This window comes from Mobula hypostoma, chromosome 1 (genome assembly GCF_963921235.1).
Source record: "Mobula hypostoma chromosome 1, sMobHyp1.1, whole genome shotgun sequence".
In the NCBI taxonomy this organism is placed as follows: domain Eukaryota; kingdom Metazoa; phylum Chordata; class Chondrichthyes; order Myliobatiformes; family Myliobatidae; genus Mobula; species Mobula hypostoma.
In genome coordinates this window covers 47,857,798-47,877,023 of record NC_086097.1, presented here as the reverse complement: position 1 = coordinate 47,877,023, position 19,226 = coordinate 47,857,798, and the positions used below count along the sequence as shown (strand labels likewise).

The following is a 19,226-nucleotide window of genomic DNA, read 5'->3' as shown; positions in this document are numbered from 1 at the left end:
CTCCTTAGTGAAGACAGAACCAAAGTAGTTATTCAATTGGTCTGCCATGTCCTTGTTCCTCATAATCAATTCACCTGTTTCTGTCTGTAAGGGAAGTACATTTGTCTTAACCAATCTTTTTCTTTTCACATATCTATAAAAGCTTTTACAGTCAGTTTTTATGTTCCCTGCCAGTTTTCTCTCATAATCTTTTTTCCCTTTCTTAATTAAGCCCTTTGTCCTCCTCTGCTGGACTCTGAATTTCTCATAGTCCTCAGGTGAGTCGCTTTTTCTGGCTAATTTGTATGCTTCTTCTTTGGAATTGATACTATCCCTAATTTCCCTTGCAGCCATGGGTGCACTACCTTCCCTGATTTATTCTTTTGCCAAACTGGGATGAACAATTGTTGTAGTTCATCCATGCGATCTTTAAATGCTTGCCATTGCATATCCACCGTCAACCCTTTTAAGTATCATTTCCCAGTCTATCTTAGCTAATTCACATCTCATACCTTCAAAGTGAAATGTTCCCCGTGCCACTGGCTGCAACAGAAGCCCAAAGCATGATCAATCCACCCCCGTGCTTAACAGTTGGAGAGGGGTTCTTTTCATGAAATTCTGCACCCTTTTTTCTCCAAACATACCTTTGCTCATTGCGGCCAAAAAGTTTGATTCAAAAGGTTCAAAGGAACATCTAAACAAGCCTGATGCATTTTGGAAAGTTCATCTGCCACTTCTTTGCCCCCCACCCCCGCCATTAGTACCTCACCAGCATCATTTTCCATCCATCCAACATCAACTCTCACCTATCTTTTATTCTTTATATCTTTTAGTATCCTGCTTTATATTATTAGCTAGTTTGCTATCATATTTCATCTTTCCCCATCTTATAGCTTTTTTTAAAAAAAAACAGTTGCCTTTTCTTGAATTTTAAAAGCTTCTCAATCATCCAACTTCCCACTCACTTTTGCTACATTATATGCCCTTTCCTTGGCTTTTAACTTCCCTTGTCAGCCACGGTTGCCTAGCCCTGCCATTTGAGAACAATTTCTTCTGTGGGACCTATCTATCCTGTGCATTGTGAACTATTCCCAGAAACTTCAGCCACCTCTGTTCCCCACCCATATTCCCCTCCAATCCAACTGGGTAAACTCCTCTTGAATCCCTCTGTAATTCCCTTTATTCTACTGCAATACTGATAGATGTGAGTCATGCTTCTCCCTCTCAAATTGCAGTATGAAATCAATCATATTATGATCATTGCCTCCTCAGGGTTCCTTTACGTTAAGCAGACGAATAAAATCAGCGTTATACATGGTCTTTCCCCAAGTAAGCTCAAGCACAAGCTGCTCTAAAAAGCCATCTCGTAGGAATTCAACAAATTCCATCTCTTGCAATCCAACAACCATCTGATTTTCTCATTCCCCTTAAATATTTATACCCCCATTACAATTGTGACATTACCCTCATTACATGCCCTTTCCAGCTCCCATTGCAATCTTAACCCCACATCTTGGCTACTATTTGGAGGTTACATACGATTCCCATTTTTTTCTTCTAACTCTTGCAGTTCCTAAATTCCACCCATAAATATTCAACATTCTCTGACCCTATGTCACTTCTTTCCAAAGATGTAATTCCATCTCTTCCCAATACAGCCACACCACCACCACCTCTGCCTTCCTGCCTGTCCTTTCAATACAAAGTATATCCTTTGATGTTAAACTCCCAACTATGACATTCTTTCACCCATGACTCAGTGATACCCATATCATATCCACCAATCTCTAATTGCACCATGAGTTTATCCACCTTATTCTGAATGCTATGTGTACAGTATTTAAATACAGCACCTTTGGTCCTGCATTCTTCGTCCTTTTGAATTTTGCCACTGTGATAAAATTTAACTCTTTGCTCTGTCTGCATTTGTACCCAGTCATTGCTTTGTCCTTCCTTACATTCAGATTACATTATCTACTTGTAAACCTGCTGGGTCATACTCAGCTCTATCACACTGGTTCCTATCCTCATGCCATATTAGTTTAAACCACTCCCAACAGCTCCTGCAAACCTGCCCACAAGGATATTGATCCCCCTCAGATTCAAGTGCAACCCCTCCCTTTTGTAAAGGTCCAAACTGTGCCAGAAAAGGTCCAAATGATCCAGAAATCTGAATCCCTGCCCCCGCTCCAATTCTTTAGCCACGTATTTATCCACTACCTCATTCTATTCCTACCCTCACTGTCACGTGGCACAGGCAGCAATCCCGAGATTGAGATCCTGCTTCTCAGCTTCCTTCCTAATGCCCTGTATTCTGTTTTCAGGACCTTCTCCCTTTTTCTACCCATGTTGTTAGTACCAATATGTACCAGGACTTCTAGCTGCTCACCCTCCCTTTTCAGGATATTGTGGACGTTTTCAGAAACATTACGAACCCTGGCATCTGGGAGGGAAACAACCATCCATGTTTTGTTTTCATGTCCACTTTATCACCTGTCTACCCCACTAACTATCAAGTCCCCAATTACTGTTGTCATCCTCTTCAGTTTCCTGCCACAGGGCCAGACTCAATGCCAAAGGCACGGCCACTGTTGCTTCCCCCAGGTAGGTCACACCCCCCCCCAAACAATACTCAAAATGGAGTACTTATTGTTGAGGGGAATGGCCACAGGGGTGCTCTCCACTCTCTGACGTTCTCCCTTCCCTCTCCTGACAGTCACATATTTATCTCTCTCCTGTAGCCTTGTGGTGACTACTTCCCTGTAGCTCCTGCCTATCACCTCACTTTCTTTTAAAAGTTGAAGGTCATCGAGCTACAGCTCCTGTTCCCTTACACAATCTCCAAGGAGGTGCATCTCGATGCACCTGGTGCAGATGTGGCCACTGGGGTGGCTGGTAGTCTCCTAGAAATCCCACATCTGACACCCAGAACAGAACACTGGCTGTCCAAACATACCCCCTATTCTCTCAAGAGTTAATTCAGGAAAAAAAAGATATAAACTTACCTTGCCTTCACCAGTTCTTGCCGAAGCCTTGCTACACTTATTCAGACTATTCCAAAAACCACCACTCCAATGATGACCGCTCCCACAATGACTGCTCTGCTAGGCGGCACATATCTTTTATAGAGACTGGATTTTTAAAACTCTTCATTAGGCCTTGCCAGCAATGCTTCTGTTGCATCTGCACAGTACTCCAATCGAAGACTCCTGCTGAATAACTTCCTTTTCAAAGCTCTTCACCGGACCTGGATGAGAACACTTCTGTTGCGCCTGTGCAGTACTCCAATTGAAGTGATAGTGCTGTCAGTTGTGTGCTTTTGTTTTGTGAATGTTAAGGATGATGTCATTCATGCATGTGCTGCAGTCAGCAAGTCCACAGTGATTTGCAGTTCAGACTACAAATGTACATTAATGCAAATGTTAACACACACAAAATGCTGGAGGAACTCAGCGGGTCAGACAGCATCTACGAGAGAAAATTAATAGTCGACATTTCAAGCCAACACGCTTCCATCAAGACTGGAAAGGAAGGGAGTAGAAGCCAGAATAAAGGTCTAAGGGAACGAGGAGATGCAGAAGCTGGCAGGTGACAAGTGAAAAGAGAAGAAAACGGAATAATGCAAAAAGCTGGGAAGTGAAAGGTGGGGAAGGCAAAGGGCTGAAGAATGAATGAATCTGACAGGAAGACAGTATCTATCGAGTAAAGGAAGCAGACAGGAAACCAGACGGAGGTAGATGAAGGTAATGGGCAGGTGATGAGGGGAAAGAGACCAGACAATGGGACCACAAATAAAGGAAAAAAAGGAAATGAGAATGGGTGATCGGAAACAGTGGGGAGTGTTTAAACAGAAGTTAGAGAAATTGATATTGATGCCATCAATTAGAGGCTACCAGGACTGAATATTAAGTGTTGCTCCTCCACTACAGTAAGGTAGAACTTCACATCCGAAACCTTTGCTGTCATTTATAGTACCTGGCACTTCCAATGTAGCCTTTCTCTATATTACTGAGACCTGACACAAACTGAAGGAAATCATTTCATTGACTGCCTCCACTCCATTTGCCACAATAGTCAAGATCTCTTGCTAGCCAAATATTTCAGTTCCACTCCTCATTTCCACAACCTCTTCCAATGCCATGTTGAAGACAGAAGCAAATTGAAGGACCTGCACCTCATACTCCTAAAACATTCATTATTCCTCTATTATTTCTCCATAATTCATCAGATAACCAACCAGATTTCACTACATTTTGTGATGGGACTTGAACTAAGCCACGACACAAAAATACTACATTATGGAAAACATGGAAATCTGTCATTTAGTGTCAAGGTTAGATACAGATCAGCTATTAGTATCCAACCTTGAAACTCTAAATGATGGCTAACCCTGATATCTTGCTAATTTGCATGTTTCTTCACATTAAGTATTCAGTGTCTGGGAGTGAAGAATTAGATGTTTATGCCAATGTCATGGAGATGAGAAATAAGAGCTTTACTGTATTTTGCACCGTAAGGAAACATGACCTGTTAAAGCAACTAATACAGTAAGGGAAGTACTCAGGAGCCAATCTGCAGTAGAACCATGCTTTCCAATACTCTGGACAAACTAGACACAGGTGAATTCAGTGACATATGCAGTTTATATTGTTACACTATGTTAATACAATTGCACCCAGATCCACCATAGTATCACCTGGCTATAATAAATAAATAGACAGGCAGAGAGATAAATAAATAACACTACTGAGCACAAGGAGATGCAATTCCAAATGGAATATATAGTCGAAATACTTTGTGTAAAAGACTTCAAATAAATTTCAAACTCAGACACATGACAGCGCTCATAATTGCACTTTATTATCATTAACCACTGAACAAAATAATGTTACAACCAGTAAGATACTTTAAGTGGTTTTGTTCATCAATACCAGAACTGCCCATCTTTTCCATACATTAACAAAGTGAAAGCAAGGTTATAACTGCTCGCTATAGACAATTTTTTCTCATGTAATAAATTTTATACTTAATTAACAAGTAATTCTTTTCAATTATGTTGCTCAATTTGTACCCAAGTACTTTGTAATCCAGATTTTACCCAACTGCTTCATCATTTCTTTTGCCCCATAAGCTACAACAGTTTCTTTCAAAGAGGTCACTCAAATTTGCCTAGTAGGAGAAAAATATTATTCTGTATTTAACAGGCTCCATTTTTTCCTTAACATAAGATTGCTGACCATTGCCACATCTTCAGAATGATGGTCTAAGGGTTCAGAAGCACCAAGGAATGCAAGTGGTACAAAACATTTTTGCTTTCTTCCGCAGAACAGCTTAGAAGTTCTGGATCCACCTGAAGGAACAAAAACAGTTTAGCGACAAAAAATGGAAAATGTCAGAAATACTCAGCAAATCAGGAAGCATCTGTGGAGAGTGAAAGTGAGTATTTTAATTTGAATTATTTAAACTGCATATTTATTAGGATTCCATCCTTTCAGAATCTAACAGCATGAAAACCCAACTCCTCCACGATCTCTCGCCTGCTCAGCTAGCTAGTTCCATCTGCCTCTATTTGGTCTGTATAATCAACTGATCTTCTCCTATCCATGTACTTATCTAGATAGCTTTGAAACATTGCTGATGTGTCTGCCTCAACTACTGTATATGGTAGCTTATTCTAAAATGTGAAGAGGCTACACTTGGTGTCCGTTTTAAATATTTTACCCCTGGATCTTAAAACTATGCCCTCTTGTTTTTAGCACACCCTGGGGGAAAAACATGTGCTTTCACCCTCATGATCTTATATACTTCTCTATCAGGTCATCCCTCAATCACCTATATTCCAGGCAATAATGTCCTAGTCTATGCATCCTCTCCTCGTAACTCAGATGCCCCAAGTCCAAACAATAATGCTAACAAATCTCTCCTGCACTCTTGTTTAATAACATCTTTACTGTAACAGGGTGACCAAAAGTGTACACAAAACTCCAAGAGAGGCCTTGCCAATGTCTTATATAACTGCAACACAGTGGTGTAATTGATGAAGACCAGCATATCAAAAGCCTTCTTCAGCACCTTCTCTGCCTGAGATGCTGCTATCAACAAATTCTGCATATGTATTTTGAGCGCCTTCAATTCCATTACACTCCCCAGGGACCTACAATTCATTGTCCAACTTCTATATTCGTTCGATCTCACAAACTACAACATCTCACATTTATCTGGATAGAAATCCAGCTGTCAACCCTCAGCCCACATACCCAGCCGGTCAAGACCCCTCTGCATTGTTTTGTAATAACTGTCTACACAATCTACAACACAACCTTATTTCGTTTAATCCATAAACTTACTAAATATGCCTTGTACATTTACATTCAATTTGTTTATAAAGGTAAATTACAAAGGTCCTAGCACCAACACCTGCGGTAGACTACAAGACAAAGGTCTCTAATCCAAGAACCAACTCTCAATCACCCTCTCTTTCTTAGCATTGAGTCAATTATGAATCCAATCAGCTCTCTCCCTTGGATCCCATGCACTCTAACCTTCGATACTAGCCTGCATGAAGGACCTAAAAGACCTTGATAAAGTCCAGACAGGCAATATCCACTGTCCTATCCTAACCTATCCTTGAACAACACCAAAAGACTTGTAAGACACATCCTTCCAGGCACAAAGCTGTGCTGACTGCCCCATCTCCTGTAATGAGATGCCCCCATTCAGTCAGCTTCAGGGATTTAGATGCTCAAACTCCCCCAGAGTACAGATAGCCTTAAGGGTTCAGAACAGTTCTGCTAATTGGTAATCAGGTTTCAAGCACCAAGAATTGAGTAGTAAATGAACACCTGAGCTGTGGTTCTGTGCTCAATTGTAAGTCTACTAGTGATATCGCCTAGCTTTGGTTTGTGCTCAGATCCAGTTTCATACTGTGTCTTGAATCTTGCTTTGGATATCCTAGTATTTGGGTCCAAACCATCCTTGTCAAGGACTCTAGTCACAGTATGATTGAATGAGCATGGACCCACCGGGATTTCGGAGCCTTTCCTCAGCTGTGGCTAGCCACAGCAAGAAACCTTTCAGACAGAGCCTGGAGATACATGACCTCCAGGTCACCATTTGCTGACTATTGCAGGGAGAAAGCCAAAGTCGCTTGGGCAGTCAGTCATTCTGCACAGCCAGTCCAGCTTCCAACCCCAGAGAGATTCTTTGGTGACCTGGGTTCTTGCCACAGCTTTCTCGTCCAATGCTCATTAGTCCAGCCGTCCCGGTTCCTTTCAGAGTGCAGAAAGATGGTCTCTTCTGACTGGAAAAGCCCTGGCCTGGGCCACCGTGCATTAGGAGGTTTGCATTCAGAGATTTGCTTGGATTTGAAGGAATTCAGGGCTGCCATGATGGACGGTGTTTCATCACCCTGCCTTGAACCGCCTGATGAAGATCTGTCGGGTGGGTGGGTGGGTGGGGGGGCGGGGGTCAGCGGCAAATGCAAATGAATTTCAGAATTTGGCCCAGGAGAGTGGATGAAACGGGGAGGCCTTTGCCATGCTACACCGTCACGGACTCAGAGATGAACTGAAGGATGCCCTCATCTTTGCAGGGACAGCAAAGAACTTGAGGGTTCTGATTGACCAGTCCGTCTGTCTTGATAATCATTTGGCAGAGCGGGAGTGGGACTACGTCAGGAAGTTGAAGACAGCCAGTCCGAGCCCGGTCCCTACGCTTTGCAACTCCAGTCCCCAACCATGGACCATAACCAGCCTGTTGCCTGCTCAAGATCTAGTCGAACCCATGCAGGTCAGTGGCACTGGACTATCCGCCAATGAGAGGTCCCAGCGTTGGAGTCAAGGTCACTGCATTAACTGTGGGGAGGGTCACCTGCGGGCCAAATGTCAGAAGCTGCAGCCACCGAGAGAACTGCTAAAGCTATCTAGTCTCGGGAGGACTGTGGCAGTAGCAGCCACTACGCCCAATCCCACGGATTCTGGTTTCATTCTAAAGATGGAGCTCACCTGGGGTAAGAACTTGAGGCAGGCACGAGCTTCTGTGGACTCAGGGGCAGCAGGTAATTTTCTGGATTTATGAACCACCCAAAGGTTTGACATACCGCTGTGAGAGTTGAGCCAGTCCATACCCACAATAGTCCCGGATGGCCACTCGCTAGTTTCTGGGCAGAACTAGCAAGAGACTCTGATGTTGCAGATGAGGTTAGGGGATCATGTGGAGGACATTAGTTTCCACATTATTGACTCTCCACTCATACCCTTGATTCTTTAGTACCCTTGGCTGTCGCAGCATAACATATCTGTGGAATGGCGGGGGGGGGAGGGGAGAATCATTGCTTGGTCCAGTCATTGTAAGAGGGTTTGTTTGCCGCACAGTTGTGTGCATGGTGTTCCGACACCCAGATTCTCCCACGACCATTGACCAATAAAGGGGTAGCCGTCACTGTTAATGAACCCAAAACCTTCTAGAGACCTACTCATGTCCTTAAGAGTGGACAAGCCAGTTCCAGCCAACGGGACTGTGTGTATCCCAGCACTGTCCAGCTGGGATCTGACAGGAACTAGAGAGAGGGAATCTCTAGTTCAGGAAAGGTCGAAGGAGATGCCCAAGCAGTTTGGGAAATTCACCGCCAAGTCTCCAGGAAGGGACAGACTCTGTACACTGATCCTTGAAGCCTGTTCCGGGGCAGGGGACAGGAACCCTCTAAACCGCCTCACTGTCATTACCCGAGGATACACACGGGGATTCAAACTCTGATTTGGTCAGTGTCTCTATGAAGGAACTTTGTGAGTGTCACCCTTGTCACCCAAGTCTTAGGAGTTGTCCTGAAAGGAAGATCTGGAGGAGATAGCAACATCTAGACTGGTCAAAATCCCTTCTGTTTACAAGGACTTGGAAGAGGTCTTCAGTAAGGTAAAGGCCTCGACTCTTCCACCGCCCTGTCCCTACAACTATTCTATAGACCCGCTGCCTAGTACCTGTCCCCTGGGGAGGGGGGGGGCGGGCGTCAATTGTACATGCTCTCAGGCCCAGAGAGAGGTGCAATGGAGGAGTATATAAAGGAAGCTCTTGCCATGGGCTTCATTCGACCATCCACATCAGCTGCCAGTGCAGGCTTCTTCGTACAAAAGAAAGATGGGAGCCTGCGGCCGTGCATTGATTATAGGGGATTAAATCACATAATAGCCAAGAATTGAATATTCTACTCATGAATATGGCTTTCAAGATGCTCCAAGGAGCAAGGACATTCGCAAAACTAGAAGACTACATTCAATACACCCACAGGGCGCTATGACTATCCGGTTATGCTCTTTGGCCTTGCAAACACTCCAGCTGTTTTCCAAGCCCTTAGAACCTACATGCTCCAGGATACTCGTCCTAAGCATGTCTTTGTCTACCTGGATGATATCCTAATTTTCTCAAAGTCCATGGAGGAATAAGTCGCTCATGTCAGGGACATTTTAAAGAGGCTCTTAGACTATGGACTTTATGTCAAGTTAGAGAAGTCAGAGTTTTATGTGACAACTGTTTCATTTTTGGGTTTCATCATCTCCAACAGCAATCTCAAGATGGACCCTATCAGATCCCAGACAGTGAGACTGGCAACCACCATCCAGTATCAAACAAGCTCAGCGATTCTTGGGGTTTGTTAACTCCTACCAGAAGTTCGTCAGGAACTTCAGCTCAGTGGCAGCTCCACTGACAGCCCCAACTAAGAAATTCACAGGACCTTTTGTCTGGATGATTGAAGTGGAGGCTGCTTTTGCAGAACTTAAGCAGTGGTTCACAACAGCTCCGATCTTAGTTTCTCCTAACCCGGATTTTCCCTTCATCATGGAAGCGCACATCTCAGACATCGGAATGGGTGACATCTTGTCCCAATGATCACCTTCAGATGGTAAATTGCATCCACATGCATTCTTCTCCAGGTAGCTATCCCTGGCAGAGAGGAACTATGGCATTGGGAATTGGGAATTTCTTGCAGTTAAGTTAGCCTTGGAGGAATGGCGAAACTAGCTAAAGGGGGCCAAGAACCCTTTCATCATTTGGACTGACCACAAGAACCTAACTTATATTCAGGAGGGCAAGAGGCTGAATTCCAGGCAAGCCGGGTGGGCTTTGTTCTTTAACTGCTTTGAATTTATCATGACCTACAGACTGGGGTTGAAAAAACCAGAATCTTGATGCGGTGTCACATCTGTTTGATGAATTACAATAAGAGGAGCAGCCGACCACCATTTTCCTACAGGCCAGGATGGTAGCACCAATTCGTTAGGGTATTGACACTCTTGTTCACAAGGCCCAAGTACAAGGGGAGATTCCTAGGAACTGTCCTCCAGGTAGGTTGTTCATCCCAAGTTCTGTCTGATCCCAGGTACTCCAACGGGGGCATTTGTTGAGAAATACCACACACCCTGGGATTGCCAGAACCCTCGAGTTTATTAAGAGGAGGTATTAGTGGCCCGGAATGACGCAAGATGTTCAGCAGTACGTGTAGGCATGTGAGGCATGCGTCCAGAACAAGGAATCCCGTACCTAATCTCAAAGGCTCCTCCACTCCCTACCTGTTCTGGAAAGACCTTGGGCACACATCTCCATGGACCTTGTCACAGATCTCCCACCATCCAAGAGGAAGTTAGTCATCATGGCAGTTGTCAATCGGTTTTCGAAAGCCTGCAAGTTCATTGCCTTGGGAGAAGCTACCACTGCGTTGGAAACGGCTGAGATTATCCTGGACCAAGTCTTCAACACCCACAGATTCCGGTGGACATTGTCTCAGATCATGGTCCACAATTCACATCACATTTCTAGAGGGTGTTCTGCAAACTGATAGGGGCAACAGCAAGCCTTTTCTCTGGGTTTCACCCGCAGTCCAACAGCCAGACGGAGTAGACCAAACAGGAATTAGAATGTACTCTAAGATGCCTCACTTTGGAAAGACCAGGTGAATGGTGAAACTGTTTTTATGTGGATAGCAGTTGCCCATAACACCTTACAGTATTCGGCGTATGAGATGTCACCGTTTGAGTGCGAGTTTGGTTAACCTCCGCCTCTCTTTCTGGAACAAAAGGCTGAGATTGGAATCCCTGTGGCCAAAGATCTCAAAAGTTGAGATCTCTAAAGGTTGGTGCCCAAGTTCATTAGACCCTTTGAAATCCCGAGGAACGTAAACCCAGTGGCTTACACCTTGAAGCTCCCCAAGACCCTACAGATCCATTCCACCTTCCACATTTCTAAATTAAAACCTGTCTGCACCAGTCCCTTAGCCCCACCACAATCAGCCAGTTGAGGGGGAACAGGTCTTCATGGTGAAAAGTGTTTTGGACTCACACACTGTTCAAGGGATTCGTCAAGTCCTCGCAGACTGTGATGGATTGGGCCCGAGGAGAGGTATTCGGTGCCCAAAAGAAAGATCTTGGATCCAGTTCTCAACCATGATTACCATCTCTGCCTCTCCCAGCAGCCTGGGCCGTCAGAAGTTAGCCATAGGAAAGGGGGTCCTGTTACGAGATGCCCCTAACAGTGCCAGCTTCCGGGATTTAAACACTGAACCTCCCCAGAGTACGACTAGGTGCCGTGGCCCTTTTAAAGGTTCAGGACGTTCCCACTAATTGGTAATCATGTTTCTAGCACCAAGAATTAAGTATTTAAGGAACACCTGAACTGTGGTTCGGTGCTCAATCACAAGTCTACTAATAATATTGCCTAGCATTTGTTTTGTGCTCAGATCCAGTTTGATACTGTGTCTCGAACCTTGCTTCAGATACTCCAGCATTTGGGTCCAAACCATCCTCACCAAAGACTCTCGTTACAGATCCTGTCTCTTAGAATCCTCTCTAGAAATTTACCCGCAAATGATATCAAACTTATGGCAATGCACCTTCCTGGCTTGTTTTGCTAACCAGTTAAACAGTAACTGAACAGGTCTGGATGAAAAAATCTAGTTTCTAAAAATACATTTTCCATGAAGTTGTTAGTAAACCCTTTGGTTATTCACTAATCTGCAAAGGCAATTCTAATATGGTAACAGTCAGTGAACAGTTACCCTTTAGGGTTAAATTGCAAGCATAAAAACACAACTACCTGATTCCACTGGTATGGTCTTTCAAAGTACTGAGATTTAATAGTTTCTCTGGGTTTCTTTCCAATAAAAATGCTGTAAATAAATTGAGAATTTGACAGAATATAATTTTACAGTCTATTATACTGTTTCCAGTTGACAGCCATTATATTCAATCTATATTACATGACAATTCCACATCAAGTCTTGAGAAGTACAGAACTATTCACTACAAAGTTGGTGGTACAAGGATGATAGGACAATGAGCAAAAAGAAAGTCATCTTTCACAAGAAAATATATCAACAACTTTAAACCATAACTATCAGGAACATATTGTATAAATTAAAATTATAACCAAAATGACCGGGATATTTGAATTTGTTGTTTCTTGAATGAGCAAACTTAACCATGAAAAATGTCAAAATATTAGCAACCAACTTAAAACAAAACTAATCGAAGTATTACATGAACAAAACCTGAAATGGCTAGTGAGATAGAAAATACTGCAATGTAACTATCTTCAATCAAAAGCAATTGTGCTACATCCTTTGCTGATAAGATAAACAAGCCAAATAATATCCTTCACATTCCAAAACTAAGAGCAATCACCACACATACTCACCAGCTCTTCCAACATAGGAGCAGGATTAGGCCATTCAACCCAAGTCTGCTCCACCATTTTTATCATGGCTGATCCCAGATACCACTCAACCCTATACATGTGCCTTCTCACCATATCCTTTGATGCTCTGACAATCAGAAAACTATCAACTTCCGCTTTAAATATACCCACAGTCATGGCCTCCACCACAATCTGCAGCAGAGCATTCCACAAATTCACTACTCTCTGGCTAAAAAACTTCCCCCTTACCTCTGTTCTAAAAGGTCGCCCCTCAATTTTGAAGCTGTACACTCTAGTTCTGGATATCTCACCATAAGAAACATCCTCTCCACATCCACCTTATCTAGTCCTTTCAACATTCGGTAGGTTTCAATGAGATTCCCCTACATTCTTCTAAATTCCAGTGAGTACAGGCCCAATGCTGCCAAATGCTCCTCATATGTTAACTTCTTCATTCCTGGAATCATCCTCGTGAACTTTCTCTGGACTCTCACCAATGATAGCACATCCTTTCTGAGATGTGGGGCACAAAACTGTTGACAATAATCCTAGTGTGGCCTGACTAGTGTCTTAAGACCTGTAAATTAACCTTCTGGGAGTCTTGCACAAGGAATCTTACATCCCTCTGCACCTCTGATGTTTGAAGCTTCTCCCCAGTTTGATAATTGTCCGCACTATTGTTCCTTATACCAAAATGCATTATCATACATTTCCCAACACTTGTCCATTTGCCATTTTTTACCCATTCTTCCAATTTGTCCAAGTGCTGCTGTAATCGCATTGCTACCTCAGCATTACCTACCCTTACACCTGTCTTCATATCATCTGCAAACTTTGTCATAAAGCCATTAATTTCATTCCAAAGCATTGACAATGAAAAGTAGAGAACCCAGTACTGACCCTTGAGGAACAACATAAGTCACTGGCAGCCAAGCAGAAAAGGTCCCCTTTATTCTTGCTCACTGCCTCCTGCCTGTCATCCATTCCTTCTTCCATGCCTGTATCTTTCCTGTAATGTCATAGGATTTTACCCTGTTAGCAGCCTCATATGTGGCAACTTATCAAATGCTTTCTGAAAATCCAAGTAAATAACATCTACTGCCTCCTCTTTGTCCACCCTGTTTGTTACTTCCTCAAAGAACTCTAACAGATTTGTCAGGCAAGATTTCCCTTTACAGAAACCTTGCTGACTTAGTTTATCATTAGTCTCCAAGTACCTTTAATAATAGACTTCAAGACTTTCCCAACCACTGAAGTTAGGCTAACTGGCCTATAATTTCCTTTCTTTTGCCTTCCTCCCTTATCAAAGAGCGGCATGACATTAGCTATCTTCTAGTCCTCTGGGACCATACCAGAACAAGTGATTCTTGAAAGATCATGACCAACGCATCCATTATCTCTTCAGCAACCTCTCTCAGGACTCTGGTTTATAGTCCATATGGTCCAGGTGACTTATTCACCTTAAGACCTTGCAGTTTGCCTAGCAATTTTTCCTTTGCAATAGCAATGGCACTCACCCCTGCTCCCTGACACTCACGGACGTTGGGCACACTGCTAGTGTTTCCCACAGTGAAGGCTGATACAAAGTACTCAAGTTCACCTGCCATTTCTTTGCCCCACCACCCATTACTACCTCACCAGCATCATTTTCCAATGGTCCAATATCAACTCTCACCTCCCTTTTACTCTGTACAACTGAAAAATCTTTTAGTATCCTGCTTTATATTATTGGCTAGTTTGCCATTATATTTCATCTTTCCCCTTCTTATAGCTGTTTTTTCTTAAGTTGCCTTTTGTTGGATTTTAAAAGCTTCTCAATCACCCAACTTCCCACTCATTTTTGCTACTTTATATGCCCTTTCCTGGCTTTTAACTTCCCTTGTCAGCCACAGTTGCCTAGCCCTGCCATTTGAGGACAATTTCTTCTGTGGGATCTATTCTGTGCCTTGTGAACTATTCCCAGAAACTTCAGCCACCTCTGTTCTGCCATCATCCCCGCCAATATCCCTATCAAATCCATATGGGAAAGCTCCTCTCTCATGCCTTTATTCCATTGCGATACTAATATATATGTGTTATGCTTCTCCCTCTCAAATTGAAATATGAATTCAATCATATTATGATCATTGCCTGCTAAGGGTTCCTTTATATTAAGCTCCCCAATAAGATCTAGGTGGTTACACAATACCCAATATAAGATGGCCTTTCCCCGAGTAGGCTCAAGCAGAAGCTGCTCTAAAAAGCCATCTCATAGGCATTCAACAAGTTTCCCCTCTTGAGATATGACACCAACCTGATTTTCTCAATCCCCTTGCACATCGAAATCCTCCATTACAATTGTGACATTACCCTTATTACATGTCTTTTCCAACTCCCTTTGCAAACTGAATCCCACATCTTGGCTGCTATTTGAAGGTCTACATATGATTCCCATAGTGGTTTCTTTACCCTTACAGTTTTTTTAACTCCATCCACAAAGATTCAACATTCTCTGATCCTATATCTCCTCTTTCTAAAGATACAATTCCATCTCTAACCAACAGAGCCGCACCACCACCTATCCATCCTTTTGATACATAGTATATCCTTTAATGTTACGCTCTCAACTTTGGCCTTCTTTCAGCCACAACTCTGTGATGCCCACAATGTCATACCGACCAATCTCTAATTGTGCTATGAATTCATCCACCTTTTTCCAAATGCTACGCGCATATAAGCACAGAACCTTCAGTCCTGCATTCTTGGTCCTTTTGAATTTTGTCCCTGTGGTACTCTTTGCTCTGTCTGCATTTGTACCCAATTATTGGCTTTTCCTTCCTTACATTCATGTTATATCCATCATCCACTTGTAAACCTGCTGGCTCATCCTCAGCTCTATCATACTGGTTCCCATTCCCCTGCCATATTAGTTTAAACCATTCCCAACTGCTCGAGTAAACCTGCCCCAGAAGGGATCCCAATGATCCAGAAATCTGAATCCCTGCCCCCTGCTCCAATTCTCCAGCCACACATTTATCCACCACCTCATTCTATTCCTATCCTCACTGTCGAGTAGCACAGGCAGCAATCCTGAGATTACTACACTTGAAGTCCTGTTTCTCAGCTTCCTTCCTAACTCCCTGTATTCTGTTTTCAGGACCTCCTCCCTTTATCTACCTATGTGGTTAGTACCAATATGTACCAAAACTTCCGGCTGCTCACCCTCCCTTTTCAGGATATTGTGGATGCATTCAAGAATTTAGTGGATCCTTGCACCTGGGAGGTAAACTAAGATCTATGTCTCTTTTTACTGTCCACAAAATCACCTATCTGCTCCCTGAATTATTGAGTCCACTATTACTGCTGCCATCCTCTTCAGTTCCCTACCTTTCTGAGGCAAAAGGCCAGACTCAGTGCCAGAGCGATGGCTGCTGTTGCTTCCACCAGGTAGGTCACCCCACCCCCAAAACAGTACTCAAAATGGAGTACATATTGTTGAGGGGGACGGCCGCAGGAGTGCTCTCCACTATCCGATATTCTCCCTTCCCTCTCCCGACAATCACAAATCATTTTCCCTGCATGATTTTAGTTTACTTCATTTCCCAAATTTGTGCTGCCAATTACAGTACAAGATAAAATATGCCAATGACTCGTCCTAAAAACTATTCTTGTTTAATAATCACATTTGATTCAAATAAATCAATGATTCATGAGGTAGATTCAAACAAAACGCATTAACTCCTTATGTCAGAACTCTTTTAGCTACTTGCATAATTTGCAAAACTGACGGCTTGTCAAGGTCATCTTCTTCAGTCGTTGGTCTCGAGTCACTGCTACTGGTCATCTCATAGGGAAACCTTTTATACCACTGCAGACACAAGATCAGCCTTCCAGAGGGTGAAATCGCAAAAAGCATCACGCCTATAAGGTGTCCCTGACTGTGTCTTTAGATCCTGTCCAGATCAGCTGGTAGGGAGTTTTACAGATATTTTTAACTTCTCTCTACATCAGGAGGTGGATTCCTTCTGCTTTATCATCCCAGCACTCTATTAAAACAAGGTAATGTGCCTTAATGACTACCACTTAGTTGCTCCAACATCTACTATCGTGAAGTGCTTCAAGAGGCTTGTTAAGGCATGCATCAACTCCAGCATTTCAGACAATCTCAACCAACTGCAAACTGCCTACCAGCAAAACAGGTCTGTGGCAGACACCATCTCCCTGGCCCTACATTCATCTCTGAGGCATCTGGAACGTAAAGACACCTATGTCAGACTATTGTTTATGAACTACAGATTTGCCTTCAAGACTATTATTTCAACAAGCATTTCCAAACTCTGGATCCTGGGAGTTAATGACTCCCTCTGCAACTGGATCCTTGACCTTCTGACCAAGGGACCGCAATCAGTAAGGATAGGCAGTAACACATCTGCCATGATTTTCCTAAATGCAGGCGCTAAACAAGGTTTTGTCCTCAGCTCCCTTCTTCTTGCATACTCATGACTGTATGGCTAGATTCTTCTCCAAGTCATCTACAAGTCTGAGGATGATGCTACTGTTGTGGGCTGCATCTCAAATAACGAGCTTGAGTACCTGAAGGAGATAGAGAGCTTAGTGACATGCTACTATACCTCAATGTTACAAAATAAGAGCAGGTCACTGACTTCAGAAAGGGGGAGCAGAGCAAATGGACCTGTCTACATCAACAGTGTGGAGTTGAGAGGTTGAGAGTTTGAAGTTCCTAGGTATGAACACCATATCCTGGTCCAACCATGATGATGGGACGGCCAAGGAAGCTTACCAATTCAGCACACCCCATCGACTCTTACCAATTTTTTAATCAATGCATAATAGAAAGCGGTCTGTTTGGATGCATACTGGCTTGGTATGGTAGCTGTTCTGTGCATGACGGGAAGAAACTGCATATAGCTGTGGATACAGCTTAGCATATCATATAAATTAGCCTCCCCTCTATGGTCTCTGTCTGTACTTCTTGTTGCTTTAGTGACTGAATGAGGCCTCCATTGGGTCAGGGTCGACCAAAGATATTTCATCCTAGCTGTCTAGATATGCAAGTCAGGGCAGTATAATATGGAGAGCAAGATGATACCCATGTAACAAATCTCCCCTCTTCAAGCTTCTGATGAACCCAAAGGAATGGCAGAGAGTTTGGCACTTGCAGCATCGTAGGAGTTGCCAGTCAATGTTGAACTCAAAGGACTGTTTCAGGGACTCTTAACTCCGGGGTTTTCTCCTGAAGCCTTCCCCATGAATGGGTCTAGCTGCAAGGCAGCAGAGTTTTCCCATTTCCCAGATGAGCTGCCAACGACGGCTGACAAACCCCATCTGCGCAAACCAACTGGTTTTAAGGCGCCAGTAATCCACCTACGCCCCCTCTCCTGTCAACAAAAATTGTTTCACCAGACTTAGTAGCTAAGTCACACCTGAAGGCCAGGAGCTGGACTTGGTTGTTAGAGGCTATTTGAGGCATTTAATAAGTAGTGGGAGCTTATTCCAATTTCCACCGCCATCTGTAACAATCTTAAGGCAGTTATAATCAAAGACTCCATCCATCCCAGATTTTCTCTGTTCTCCCCTCTCCCATCAGGCAGAAGATGTGAAAGCCTTAAAGCACATACAACTAGTCTCAGGACAGCTTCAATCCCACTGTTATCAGACTCTTGAAATGACCTGTTTTATGATGAGATGGACTCTTGGCCTCATGATCTACCTTACGACTTTGCACTTTATTGCTTACCTGCACCACATTTTTTAGGTAGCTTTTACACTTTGTGTTGCATTGTAGTGTTTCACCTTATTCTAGCTTAATGAAATGTGTAATGATTAAATCTGCATAAACAGTATGCAAGGCAAGCCTTTTACTCTATCTTGGTACATGTGACAATAATAAACCAATCTCCTTCTTCACATACTTGGCTTAAATCTTTAGTATCTTTAAACAGCCTATATGCCAAACCTCATCTATCCTCACAAAACTTGATGGGATACTTAACATATCTTTGGTTGCTACATTCGTCTACACCTCTTTCACATTCACAACTTTCTTTCATTCCTCTGTTCCTGTCAAATTTTCTGGAGTCAAAAAGATTGGACAAAAACATTGATATTGATTACTTTTCTCCAAAAGGAATAAATCCGAACAATGATATCAGATGTTCTCAACAATCTTCCAATCACCATCACAGCCATTAAATCCTTCACTACGTACCATTAATATTCTGATGTAACAAGCTTCAAAGTACTCTGTTCATTATACAACTTTGGAATTTGGTTATAATGCATAAAAGGAAAACCTACACATTCAAAAATATAAATCATTTACCAGTTTGCAAAGACTCAACACTCAAATCTAGTCACTTCTCTGTCTTTGTACTGTATAACTAATAGGTCACCCTGGATATTAGCAGTACATTAAATAATAGAAATTGCACAGGCCTTACTCTAACAATCTGAGGCGAGCTTCATTTTGCAGTTTCTGTATTTCTTCACGTTTCCATGAATTCAGGAACCTATCACAAACTAACTTGTTGATGGTGCTCCGCAACAGATTAATCTAGAAAAAAATA

At 43.0% G+C, this 19,226-nt stretch overlaps 1 protein-coding gene across 6 annotated transcripts in view; it reads right to left on the bottom strand.

Moving 5' to 3' along the window:
- Positions 1–4,824: 4,824 nt before the first annotated feature.
- The window catches only part of tdrd9 (tudor domain containing 9), a 165,248-nt gene continuing 150,846 nt past the window's right edge, over positions 4,825–19,226 (bottom strand). For 5 of the 6 annotated variants that reach the window (XM_063047992.1, XM_063048011.1, XM_063048001.1 and 2 more), the window contains 3 exons: positions 19,101–19,213; positions 12,061–12,133; positions 4,825–5,329 (listed from right to left, as the gene is read on the bottom strand). In XM_063047992.1, coding sequence (XP_062904062.1) covers positions 5,243–5,329; positions 12,061–12,133; positions 19,101–19,213 — 273 coding nt within the window. In that variant the 3' untranslated portion in view covers positions 4,825–5,242. The remainder of the gene's footprint in view (positions 5,330–12,060; positions 12,134–19,100; positions 19,214–19,226) is intronic. The other variant, XM_063048027.1, reaches the window with a different exon arrangement.